Below are 13,917 nucleotides of genomic sequence, written 5' to 3'. Positions count from 1 at the left end.
TGTTAAACTTTTATATCTCTACTAATACCACTTTTATTGCCTAATCCAGTCATACGTGTCAATTTAAAGGCTGGTATGGGCAGTTAAGACATGGACTGTAGATTTATGCCTGATAGCTGACAAATGGTAGACTCATTATTACATATAATAACATACATTAAAAAACCCTCTCGTTTGCATTGCTTCATGAACTCTTATTGCACTGTGCTGTAAAGAGGTCCTTCATCACAGATAATATGGCTTACAGACGCATTTTTACCTGCACTGATGAGTGTTTTTGCTAGAGTTGTTAGTTTTATAAACAAATTAAATTCAGATTTGCATTTTTACAGGAAGGAATGTTACAGGAAGTCATTTAAAACATGGCTCTCAATGACTAAGAAACCGTTTGATTTACTGACATCGAAGCATAGCTAGCGAAAACAGACACGCTCCAGTGTCGTAATAGAAAAAGGGGGAAATAGTGCAGAGTTTTCTTGGGGTGTCTGTCCAGCGTGTGGACCTTCTTGGTCCAGGCGATATGTTTGATGCTGGTCTTTGGTTTTTTTCACATCTTTTTCTAACGTTCATGAGACTTCAGCAGGCTGAGCGCCAGCTTCTCCCACACTCTCCCCGAGGATTTCTTTGACTTGTTCCAGAGTCTCCGCCTGCCGGATCAGCTCCAGTTTAACCTGAAAGCGGAGGGAGATAAATATATAGATGTCACAGAATCGGTTGTCGATATGAAAGCTTACATCATGATTGGACATTGATTCTTTACCTGAAGCGACTGGGAGAGCTCGACGAAGTCCCTCTGCACAGCCTGGCTGGTGTCCACCTGAGAGCGAAGGCTGATCACTTGGCTACGAAGTTCCAGACACTGTTGGTGGAGGAGGGCCTGAAAGACACAGAGATGGGGATATTAACCCATATGAGCTTTAGACACATGCCGGGCAAACAGCTTTACAAACACACATACAAAATTTTTTGAATAATGTGGTATTTACCCCCTTTTTCTCAAAATGTCTAAAGAAAATCCAATGTAATCAACCACCAAAAAAGACGTCCATCTAAGCTATGTAATCATTCATCAGAGAAGCAACCTACAGGGGTGGGGTTGACTATGGAGGAGTCATAATGATCCACTTAAGGTGGAGCAATGTATCCACCTCATCCTGATTGACATCAATACCAACACCACAGATGGCCTATATGGAAGGCAGGAGGAGAAAAACAACTCAAGGTTCATGTTGGTGAGATGGCAAATAGGTAGAGGAAGGTCCTCTGATGAGACTGCTCCACCATCCACAACACATGCTCACCACTGCATAACACAGTGTTGGTAGCATCATGCTGCAGGGACGCTTTTCTTCAGCAGGGAGGGTAAAGCTGCTCCAAGCTGAGAAAACTCATTTAAATACAAAATGACTGAGAAAGAAACTGGTTAAGACTTCTAAAGACTTAGAAGGGGACAGAGGTTAACTTTCTGGGAAAAAGGCGAAAATAGAGCCTGAGATTAAGTGGGACGGTTTGGATAATCTAGGGTTAGGATCCGTTTTGGTTACTTTTAGATGCCTCTCTGCTTCAAAACATCTGAATCCAATCAGGCATAAAACCAGCTGAGATTCTTCAAGGTGACCAAAACTGATATTCAGAACATTTTCTATCTGACCTTTCCTGCACCTTTGCCCCAGAAAAAAGGACATTTTCAGTCCACAGATGTGCAGACGTTTACTTAACTTTCACAAACAAGCATCCTAAAAACCATGCAAAATTAGTCTTCATAAGATCCCAGTAACATGCCTTAAACTTGGTGGCTGAAATGTGACAGAATGTAAAAAAAAAAAAAAAAAATCAAACAAATATTTTTGCAAACTGCAGAATCTGACAGATTTTGCTGCACAACAGACAATGGTGGATTAGCCCCATCTTGTTTAATCAAACTCGAGAGCCTTGGTTCTAAAAGCCGGTTTCATTTACTTTATCACTGGTGAGGGCTTTGTTGGTGTTCTGCAAATGAGTGAGCGCCACCCGCTGGGCTTCCAGCTCTTTGCGGCAGGTAAACAGCTCAGCCTGCTGCTGGTCCCTCTGAGCCTGGATCTTCTCTGTCTCTGTCCTCAAAGTGGAAAGCTGCACTGCAGAAAGAATCACAAGCACAGTTACATTAATAGCATTTCTGAGACTAATAACATCAGGGATAAATAACTTATGGTATTACAGATGGCTTAGCAGGCTAATGATAAACCATGGCGTCCACTCACCCTCTAAAACATCTGATGTTGGTAGTTTTGATCAGCAGCCGCCATGAGGAATGAAGGAAAACAAAGAAACAGTTTAAGCATGGTGGAAGTTAGCCGGTAAGCAGATATTTAAACAATCCACAGACCGTTCTCCTCCGCCCGACTGTCCAACTGCTCCCTCAGATTGACTATCTCGATGCGAAGTCGCTCCTCACAGTGCGCCCCCTACAGGCAAAAGATAAACAATCAATTTCACAGAGGTCTTGCATAAAATTAACATGTGCCATTTTGTAAATGTGTCGTTTTCCTTCAGGATCCTCTAGTCTCTGATGGTTACGTGCTATTAAGCTGTCATTTTGCCAGGATTTTCATAGGCAGGCACATTCAATATCACCCAAACAGTTAAACTTTTCACGATAAAGTAACTTTAATATAAGGAGTTTGATTTGAATAAGAACAAAAAATAAAAGAAGGGATACAGAACGTCACTATGTGAGGTTTTAGATCAAATACAACTCTTTCTTTAAGCAGAAAATGAAACTCCAGGAAAGGATTTTTTAATCAGAAAAACAAAATTTATAAGCTTGACCTTTTATTATTTCAGACTTTCACCTCTAGGTGCTTGATTGCAAATAGAAAAATTATATATTTTTTAATCCCTTCCTTTGCAGACAGTACTGTACTGGCCTCAGTGCTAGAAAAAACTACATTTGGGGGTCTACTACTAGACCTATTTGTTTTATAACGCTTGATATATTTAGTAAAAAAAAGAAATGTAAATTAAATTGACCCACTGCTGCTGTGGCATAAAAGCTTTTAATCAGCTGTTAAACAGCCTATTTCATTTGCTGTCTCAAAAGAGTTGTTTTTATTCTCCTGCTCCTTTTAAAATTTTGATCAGGTGTTTATTCCACTTAAATTACGAACTGAATTTTCATTTAAAAAAAAACAGCATTTACATAGGCTAGCTTCTTAAATGGTAGATTTACCTGCTGCGTGTCTGAGATCGATGATCTGGGGTCCAATAAACGCTCATCGATGTCTTCTCCTTTCAGTCTGGACAGCTCACAGCACATTTTCCGCTGAGACAGAGACAACTCCGCCTGGACCCCAGAGGATACAGAAGAAGAACATTTCATTTGAATTCCTTAGGATTTCAATTTAGAAATATAAACAGTGTTTTAAAAAAAAAAATTCTACTATCTTATTATAATCAGCAACTTGATTTCCATTTTAGTGTCAGGTCACTCACCAGCCGGCTCTGAACCGCATTCTGTGATTGGCTGAAAGATTTCTGCAAATCTTGAAGGAGAGTCTCTGAGGTCTGGACTTGAGACTGGAGCAATGAGACCTGAACACAAACAAACATCAACTGGTGTTAAAACTGGTAGCCTTTATATGAAGCCCATTGAGACCAGAGATGCAGTGATCAGATGACAGCTGATTTAAGGTCTGAGCTGAAGATTCAAACCTTAAAAAAGTCATTAATTTTACATTTGCTAAAACCAACAAAAACATTTGAATGGAGGATAAAGGTTTTCCCACTGTGATAAGTGAGAATGAAACAGGGAATCAAACTATTATATGACAATCGTCCTTAATATACGCCCACACCCAGATGTCCAAAATCTTTTACTTTTACTGAGATAAAAATGAAAAAGTATCAGTGGAAAGTTAACATTTTGATGTTTTTGGTGGGCAGGCGGAAAAGATCATCTGATTTTTCAGTATCTTATCCCCTGATGACTCAGCAATAGATTGGAAACAGTTGGATTGTTTGATGATCATTTAATTAGGATGGCCAATCAGAGCAGAAAGCCCCACCTGTTTATGGGTGTGGTGGGTCTGGGTATCCAGTTCTCTCTCCAGCTCCTCCTTCTCCGCCTGCAGTCGGCTCACTTCCCCTCGCAGATCTGACAACTGCCCAAAAAAAAAAAAAAAAAAAAAAAAAAAAAAAAGTTTATAGCAGCCATCTCACTTTAAAGCTGTATTTGTATTAGTTGCCGTTTCTGGACCTGCGCATTGAGGGCATCCCAGTCACTGTGAGTTACTAGGCGGTGTCCCGCAGGGGGTAGGTAGATGGCTTCAGGAACTAGTGTTCCCGTGGAAACCAGTGATTCTGTGTCTTCCTGAGTGAGTAGTTTTCTGGGCAGAGATGGCGTGTCCAAGGAGAATGAGGACAGCGAGGCAGAGTCACAGTTCTGTAAGGAATAATAACCTTCAGCTGAAAGGGGCGACCCGTCCTCTGCCGCTGCCTCAGGTTCTAGCGGTCCACTCCGCGTTTGGTCCGGCGGCGAAGCCGCTTCGTCCTCCTTCAAGCTATTGCCAACCGATGTCAGGGATTCATTGACGGATACGTCGGATTCGGCCCTGCCCTTTTTGCTACCGGTCTAACAGGCACAGAAAAACAAACAATGAGATTCAGATTAAAATGCTTTACATCTTAAAGCAGAAGCAAACTGACCGTGTTGTGTCCACTGGTTCTCCTCCAGTCCACAGGCTGGGACTGCAGCACAGCTATCCTGGCTTCATACTGGGCTACAGTTGCTGATAAAACCGGATACTTACAATTAATTCAGGATATTTTACTAAGTCACTGCTCAAGAGTATTATTAGTTTCAATGGTCTACAAAAACAGTTAAAAAAAAAAACTACTTGTGGTTTTAATGTTTACTTGATCAAAAACAGCAATGATTTTTATGATGGTATGATTTTTTTATTTCTTTTTACAAAGGTTTATAAACACAGAATTTCTCAAAGCTTTTTAATATAAAAAACGTTCTTTATACTCAGGAAAAAACAACAAGCATTCACTTTAAATGTGAATTAGAACTCAGACAGTGTAAACAATCCCACTATTCTGAAATCCATCATCTTCTTACATCCTCTCAGCTTTTCAAACACACACGGTTGCTTCCTGACCTCTGAGAGCCTCCTGCAGAGACTGGATTTCTTCATCACATTGTTTCTGCAGCTCTGCCAGTTCCTCCTGTTTGCTCAGCTCACAGATTGTTGCCACGCCCTGCCAGTGCTCAGCCTGAGCTCGGCACTCGGCTAGCTGGGCCTGCAGGCTGCCCACTGAAAACAAGACACATTTATCATTTCTTTCTCTTTTTCTAGGAGGTCTAACATGAAACGGCCCCCATACAAGCTGGAAAAGCCTTCTAATAAACTAAACTGGTTCTTCAGTTACTGGGTTTCACACTTTATTATTTTAATTACATCATCATATAAAACACAATCAATTTTATTACAAGTCTTTAATATACTTAATTAACTGAAGGGTCTCACCACAACAGGATAGAAAGATTTTAACTATCACTACTTTTCAGCACTATTTAAAGCCCTTTAAATCAGGCATCCCCAACCTCGGTCCTCCAGACCCGCTGTCCTGCAGGTTTTAGAGGTTTCCCAGCTGATTATAATGATTGCAGTAGACCAAAAGCCTGTTAATCATCTTTCAGTTGAAATCAGCTGTGTTGGAGCAAGGAAACATCTAAAACCTGCAGGACAGCGGGCCTTGAGGACCGAGGTTGGGGATGCCTGCTTTAAATTATGTAGTTTGAAACGTTACACATTTTTAGGGGAAATTCTTGTTAACTTAAATATTTTTTGAAAACCCTTCATGCTTCCATTAAACGTGATTTTTACTAGAATATTATCTTAAAAATCCATTAACGTTTCCATATAAGCATACCTGGCTCCAATTTATTGAACTAGCCTATATATTTAGCAAGCATTTCTTATTATTGCAGAGGAGCCATTATTGCGTTCTTGTTTCTGACTGACAACAAGAATCTAGACAAAAAAATCTAAAAAACATTATTTTTAAAAGTCAAAAGCTCCACCGACTTCATTATCCATTTGCTTCATCTACTACTGTCAGCGAAAAATGGAAAAATGAAGCCATTTCACAATGAAACTGTTTAGAATTGTAGCCGTGCGACTTTTGACAGTTTTGCCCCAAATGGCAAAAAGGTTGGACAGCAAAAATAAAAATAAAGAAAAAATGCATTTAGCTTAAATTGCAGAGAAAAAAAAACACTCTTCCAAACTTTAACTCATGCACTCAAACACTAGAACTGGTTAATAAGGCTTCAACATATATCTCTGACTTTTTAAATTCCAAATCTAATTAAAAACAATTTATTTCACCCTGTAGTTAAAAAAAAAATTACATAAGATAGTTTTGAAGACTAACTCTTAATTGAATTGTCCTTTCTACGTGTTAACCTGAATTCAGAGAGCAGCTAAAGCATGCTTGTAAAACAAGTTGGCACAAAAAAGTTTTTAAAATGGGGATATTACACGACTTACTGGAACACACTTTGATCTACGGAAGCCCCGAAAAATGCATTGTTTAATAATAAAAAAATAAAATCCATATTTACTGAAAACGGAATATTCAACTGATCCATTGCGCAGCCCAACTCAGTCTATTTTTCTCTAAGATCTAAGTACATTGTTAATGCCAATCAACAGCAGGATGTTATTAAATGACAATGTACTTTGAACTCCTAATGCATGCTATCTAGGGCTGCAACAAACAAATTATTTTGCAAATCAATTAATCTGTTGATTAATTTTTGGATTATTAATCAGGTAGCAAAAGGCTCCTTAAAGATTTTTTTTACAGAATTAACCCAGGTGAAACTAAACCTTTTCCACTTGAGGAGTTCTGGATAGAGCATATTGATGGACAAGGGTGTTTTTTTTTTTAATCTTAAATGCACAATATTTATATATATATTTTTATAATTTTTATATAATTACTGCTCTAATTTCTGTCAGAAAAAGGCATATTTTAGAGTCTCTACACTCCAGTTAATAATTAATCGATGCTAAATTAGTTGACGATTATTTCAATAATCAATAAAGATTAATACAATTGTTTCAGCCCTAATGCTATCAGAAACATTCTTAAAAATATAAAATAAAACCTATCAGGAACATTCAGATCAATTTGAATGGCAGTGGAAATAAAAGAAGAAATGGAATATTTTTCCAGTCAGAAGTTATTAAGTCTCACTCACCAGAAACAAACCTGCATGTGTTTACAAACCATTATATAATCTTTTATCCAATAATTTAGATAAATTAGAATAATGTAGCTTTTTATATCACCTTCAGAACTAGGAAGTATTTTTTTCTGTTAAAACACTGAAGCCAATTTAATGCTAATAGTGCTCCATTGCCTTTACCGGATACATTACTTTTTTTTATTTAGGTAGTTTATGTCAAAGCAATGCAAGCATTGAATAAACTTTACAGATTTGATACATTTAATAAACAGACTTTATAAATATACATAATTTAATGAGCGTTTTCAGACCCAACAGTAGGGTAACAAGAGGAAGCATTTGGATCAAGATTACAGAACTCAACAAAAAAAAAAGACAGCAAGTGTAAAAACTATTACTAAAAATATTTACTGAGCCACTTTCTCCCAACTTTACACAGGGTTCCTACAGCATAAGGCAAGTTAAATTCAAGACTTTTTAAGACCACTTGAAATAAAAATGTAAGACCAAATTCACAAGAAACAAGAAAAACCCGCTTGCGACAACTTAACCCAAAGGTTTATTTTAACCTAAACCACTGCACTAATGTTTCACATTTTTAAAAGCAGGAAGAAAGCTAAAAAACACACAAATGACAGATATATTTCAACAATTATTTAACTGAATTCACAAACTTTGTTTCAGCAGGGATCAAAACCAATCAGTTTTAAAGCCACAACATAACCAGTGCTAAGTCTTTTTTGCAGCTATTTTTCTTTGTATCGTTCTCTTAGTATGTTTGATTTGGTGATAAGTGGAGGCGTTCAGGGACAAGGGTGGAACAAAACTGAGAAATACCGGCTGTTTCTCGTTAACTTGATTTTGATGCTTTGTGTTTTTCGTGCTTCACATGTGCAAACTCTTGGCTGGATAGCCAATTTTCGTTACATTTACACTTGCTTATGTTTTCCAGACAAAAAGTTAATGGTGCATCTCCCAAATGTCCCAGCCGCAACAACGCTTTTATTGGTTCCGCTATCGGGAAGGAAGCAATAATGGCGAGCCCTTTTTTTTTATTTATTAAAAAAAAATAATAAATTCTCAATTTTAACATTTTTAATTATAAAATAATCCTATTTATGATGTTTTAAAAATTAAGATATACGAAAGACTGATTTAAGACATTTTAATACCAATTAAGGCCTTAGTTTTATTTTAAAGAATTCAATGCCTTTTAAGACTTTTTAAGGACCCGCAGGAACCCTGTTTATACCTTCCGGTTATTAAAACAGAGCACCAGACATGCTTCTCAATAGTTTCAAATACCACCAAACATTCTCTTCCATTTGAATTCCGAATAGTCAAAAACAGGTTGAGTAATTGAATTTTAGTTTTCCTTTTAATGTTAATGAATACTTGGTACTAGACTGAAATATGAGGAGCTTGTAATTTCTTTATTATAGTAGATGTCAGCATGGACTTGATAATAAACAGTGGACCAAGAACTGCAGAGGATGCCTTAAACATATTGAGGAGGATTTTCTCAATTTTTTTTTCCACTTAAAAAAAAATGCACGTGAGAAAGCATGCATGAGCCCATTTCTTCTCATGCACGCTCTGTATGAAAGTTGCTGTTCTCATAGCTCATACAAGCTGACTGTGTGCACACTTCCTCCCTAACCTCTAAATCCTTCAATCATTATATAGAGCTAGGAATATATAGTGGACTTTATAGCAAACTCAGTCAACTTACACTTCGGACAGATGATCACCTTCCAGTTGGACCACTGCGCGGTGCCTGCGCCATCTTTGTTATTAGTCGCAATTTTCGCTACCCGACAGCCTATGGCGACAGCGGGGCCACCGTGACAGCAAATCCCATAATGCTTTGCGATCCGAGCTCTCTGCTTAAAGCATAATGGAAAATATATCCGCCTCTTCCGATGCCTTTCTTTTCTCCTCATACACTTCGTAGACACTTTTTCTCTCACGACCCTCTGCCATTTTCAAAGAACCACTGTGAAAAAGGTGAGCTTCAATGACCATCTGAAAGCTCACCACACATATAGGCCTGATAGTGCGCATGCACAGAAAAAGATAGCCATGGTGTCTAATATAAACATATCACCAGAATGATTGAAAATTAGGATGACCACTTTTTAGATGATCCACTCGGAAATAAAAGATCATCCTCTTTACCTTTAAAACATCACCGACTGTGGAAACATAACGCTGAATCTCACCTCTCCGCCTTTCCTCCAGACTACCAGATCTTAACTTCTAAATGTATTATTTTGAAGCAGTGAGTAACAGCCCCATCCTTTTTATCCTCATCCCAGGGGAGACACTTTAACAGTCATCTCTGGTTCAATACTGGCTTCAAGACATCGGACCATCATTTATCTTCCTGACTAAAGGGCTGGTTATACTCCCACAGCAGTGTCACAGATATTTTTGGGTTATGCCCAATATTGAAGCGTGTACTGCGCTATGTTATTCCACGCCATAACGCAAGAGGGACAATCATGAACTAGCTGTGGGTCTAGATAAGGCCGATGCAATGAGGAAGTGGGGGCAAGTTTGTGCGACAATGGAGGGACATGAGGGCGAAAAAGAGCGGGAATCCAGGTGGAAAAAGGGATCCCAGTGTTCTCGCGGACCTCGCACTTCTAGTTAGTCCACAATGGAGTCGTTCCCACAATGGAGGTCATATAAACAAATGAAGCTGGTAAGTTACCAAACAGGAGATAGGCATAGTGTACAGCGGATGTAGATTTGACCAATCAGAGGCCTCCTTGTCTGCGGTCACCTACAATTTGGGAGAGATGCAGCAGAGTGTTTGCGGAAGGGGTGGGGGCATATTTGCGTTCACTGCGACACACGCAGACAACCTGGTTTCTGAGTACAAACCAGCCTTTAGTAATCCTCCGCATTCAGCGTCTGCTCTGCCGATAGTGCAAGCGTAGAAGAAGAAATTTGCTGTTTAACTGTGCAAAGAAAGAAACAACGAAAGAAAAATGTCTGAGGACTTCAGTGTTGAGGAAGAGCATGAGTTCTTTGCCGAGCTGAATGCGCACTTTCATCTGGTTTGGTCTGCCGTGGTTTCCATAGACTTGTGAACGCACTTTTAGGTAACCCTATACACTACTGTTTATGCTCTAAAAACATTCTAAATGACTTCGTTTCGAGTAAATTATGGAAGCTACCCACTCAGGACACTTGGAATACATTGGACGAGCAGTATGGAGGAATATTGAAACGTTTTTTGTGGACTTTTATGGACCTTTCTGCCTCGGGCGCCATAGACCTCCATTATTTGAATGTCAGCAGACAGCAAGAAGCCTCCCAGATCTCCAGATGCATTTGAGATATCAAAAAAGTACTCCAGAGTGTTGTTCAGCATGGGGGTGAGTAGAAAATGAAGGCTAATCATGTTTTGGGTGTACTATTCCTTTAAGGCTGTTTGTATTCTTGTTACTTGTGCTACTTTTATACCACAGCTTTTCCTTCCACAAAACTTTCCATTATTATTTTTGACTGCAGTACTCTGCCAATAAACAGCTTCTTCTTTCACAGCTGTCCAGCAGACCCAACTGTCTGCTGGACAGCTGTGAAAAGTGCATATTATTTTCTTTTAATTATTATTAGTGCTAACGCATAATCATCAGAATTGATGACTTATTAATTTAAATAACTTTTAAATATGAAACAGTCTAAAGAAATGTTCTAAACTAATTTTTTTTTTGTTTATACTGGTGTATAAAAAAATGACAAAATAAAGTCTAAGTATAAATTAGAAATAATCACTTAAAAAATATATACTTTTGGAATCTAGTAAAAGGCTTCCCTGTTTAACTTTGAAAAAACTTTCATGTAAAAAAAAAAAAAAAATTTAAATGCCCCAATTAAGTTAAACTTTTATGTGACGTCATATGAAATTTCAAGGGATTTTAATCTATTCATTTGACTCTTTCAGCAGCACTACTGTAAAATAACACGCACTTCCTAAAAAAAAAAGCACCAAACTAGATACAGAAAGGTTTTATATTACCGAAACTTCAGAAAAACGGAATAAAACATTTTGCTGCATCAACAATGCCTTAAAAACACATATTTCTGAGCACTTTCGCTTCTCTTTTCTACTGATAGAGTTTGAGTTACTTCTCAGTTTAGCTGCACCTTAAATGGTTTAAAGGAAGTTTTTATTGTCATGATATAAATGAATTTTACTTTTAATAATAAAGCGATTATTTCAAAGTATATATTTCATACTACGCTACAACTTTCTGTAAAGTTAGCTTAGCGTTTTAGCCGCAGCTAACGGCTGTAGTTCATTTTAACGGTCAGTTAAGCTAACAGGCCGTTTATCTGCAAACTGCTTAAAGCTGCTGATTTAAACGGACACCGGAAACTAGCGACACTGAGAAGAAATAAAAACCAAAGCTATAAATGGTGTAGCGTTATATGGAAGCCTTTCATAAAGCAGATAAAAGTTAAACCTGTTGCTTTTTAACTACCTGGGTCTTCCTTCTCCGAGCTCATCTTCTCAGCAGGCAGGGCATCAGTGAGGGGGAAATATCTACAAAAAACGACTATTTAGAGATCCAAAAATCCTTTTTGGACATTTTTTTAGGAAGGAGAGGGTTTGGTGTGGAAGCCATCAGCTCAGTATGAAGTTCAGGAAACAACTTTCCCCGGTCTGCGGAAAACACGTCCACCTCCTTCCTGTTCACAAGGGCTTGACCCTGGATGCCAGAACAGCAAACACTCAGGGACACTGTTTATTTTGCCGTTATATTTTAATATGGATTAGTTTTGTAGGGAAAAAATAGAGACTATCAATAAAAAAAAAAATCCTCTATATAAATCTATATTTTCAGCACTGGCTTTACAGTAATTCTAAAAATCCTGATTTCCTAAAGATTTTTTAAATCAAAACCTCCAGCTTTAACAGCCTCGTCACCACCCTTATTTTAAAATCTGGGGCCTGTTTCAGAAAGGAAGTTAAGTGAAAACTCTGAGTTTGTTAACCCTGAAATGAGGGAAACTCTGGGTTTCTGTTTCAGAAAGGGAGGTAAGTTAAACCTGAGAAAGCAGAGTAAGTCAAGCCCTTTTCTGAAAGAGAGGTAACTTATACTCAGAGTCAGTTACCATGGCAATTTACTCTGTGAACCTAACCTGGTCGGGAGCAGGTTTTCTTTAGAAAATCCAGAGTTTATTTTGGTCTCCTCCCCTTTTTTAAAGAGGAAGTGGTGTTTAAACACCTCATTGATTCTTTGGGGACATACAGTATTCATTGCCCACATTTCAGTCACGTAGAGCGCATCAAAGGGAATGAAATGGCATGTCCTTTTATGGATGATCCTGTTTGTAAAGCCAGGTAGCTACTCTACTCCCATGATGTGCTCAAGGCTTACCTGCTTGAAGTATGTTTTTATATTTCATTTTCAGCTGCTGCCATGTTCTTTTGATGCCTGCAGGATTGCACCTATCCATGAAAACTAAATTAGGTTTAATAAAATACTGTTCTTCCAGTTTCACCTCTGATATTATAACAGTTGGGTAAGTTACTCTAAACTACAAATACTACAAATACTACTCTAACTACAAATTTTATCTTCAACAAGTCTAATTAGATTAATGTAATAATTACTGTCTCTAGAAAGTATTGGTCTACTTACTAATTTGTTTTACTTACTTATTAATTACTTTCTAAATCCCAAATCAACCTCAACCACTTGAACAATACAAGGAGAGACAAGAAACTGCACCTCTAATGCTTTCAAATAAACAATATTCAATTGCATGAATTAATCTTAAATTGACCAAAGTGTGTAACTAGAGGGAGAAAATTCAAATCAAAATATACCTTTAAAAAATTTGATATTAAATCCACTATTTTTTTTATAGTCTTTAATTTAATTACAGTATTTATATGACTTAAGAAACTTAATTCATTACACCCAACACTGTATAAAAGTAATTAAAATGTAAACTTACGCATTGACTCTAGCAGCTATTTTCACCCAAGCTAACTCTCTCTCCTTCGCCGCTGCAGCCGTGTTGCTTTTTTTAAAAATACATGTTCAAATTCTGCATATGCTTGCATAAGCACATCCAGTTCTGCTGGTGAGAAATATGCACACTTTTTTTGTCTGACGCTGTTGCCATGGTGACTCATAATATCTGTGCTCCATTGATAATGGCTTTTTATAGTTGTGGTGCACGCGCTTAACTCAGAGTCAGTCAATTTAGAGTTGATTGAACTAACTCATTTCAGCTGTTCTGAAACCCAAAACTCAGAGTTTCCAATCTCAGGATAAGTCAACTCAGAGTTCAAGTTTTAACTCAGAGTTGGTTGAACTTCCTTATTGAAACAGGCCCCTGGAATCTGACCACATTTTTGGGGTTAATCTTTTGAAAGCAACCACACCCAGTGTCTGACTACTGCCACCATGGAAGAATTAAGAAATAGAACCCACCTGACAACAGGGGCAGAGTTAGATGGGGGGCCATAGCCACCCTTAGCCAATCCTTGGCCACCCCTGCCATTTTTTTCTCTAAAGTAGAATATTCAAAACATTTTAATTGTATATGTATTAACAATTACTTGACAACAAAAACACTGTGGGTAATTATGCACATCAATATACCAACATTAGAGATGATTAGTACAGAATTCACACTCTTTCAGAACT

At 37.9% G+C, this 13,917-nt stretch overlaps 1 protein-coding gene across 1 annotated transcript; it reads right to left on the bottom strand.

Annotated features, from left to right (window-relative positions):
- Positions 1 to 2: 2 nt before the first annotated feature.
- On the bottom strand, positions 3 to 11,954 carry rabep2 (rabaptin, RAB GTPase binding effector protein 2). Its single transcript, XM_038282231.1, has 12 exons — positions 11,737 to 11,954; positions 5,142 to 5,297; positions 4,684 to 4,766; positions 4,235 to 4,609; positions 4,044 to 4,139; positions 3,472 to 3,570; positions 3,209 to 3,322; positions 2,366 to 2,444; positions 2,241 to 2,252; positions 1,960 to 2,114; positions 761 to 877; positions 3 to 671 (listed from the first exon to the last, which is right to left on the bottom strand). Exons 1-12 carry the CDS (start codon positions 11,759 to 11,761, stop codon positions 567 to 569), a joined length of 1,416 nt encoding a protein of 471 aa, XP_038138159.1. The 5' UTR covers positions 11,762 to 11,954; the 3' UTR covers positions 3 to 566.
- Positions 11,955 to 13,917: the final 1,963 nt, after the last annotated feature.

This window comes from Cyprinodon tularosa, unplaced genomic scaffold (assembly GCF_016077235.1).
Source record: "Cyprinodon tularosa strain WSP-4 unplaced genomic scaffold, ASM1607723v1 ctg181, whole genome shotgun sequence".
Lineage (NCBI taxonomy): Eukaryota > Metazoa > Chordata > Actinopteri > Cyprinodontiformes > Cyprinodontidae > Cyprinodon > Cyprinodon tularosa.
The sequence above is the reverse complement of the archived record's forward strand: the minus strand, read 5'-3'. Positions and strand labels throughout refer to the sequence as shown.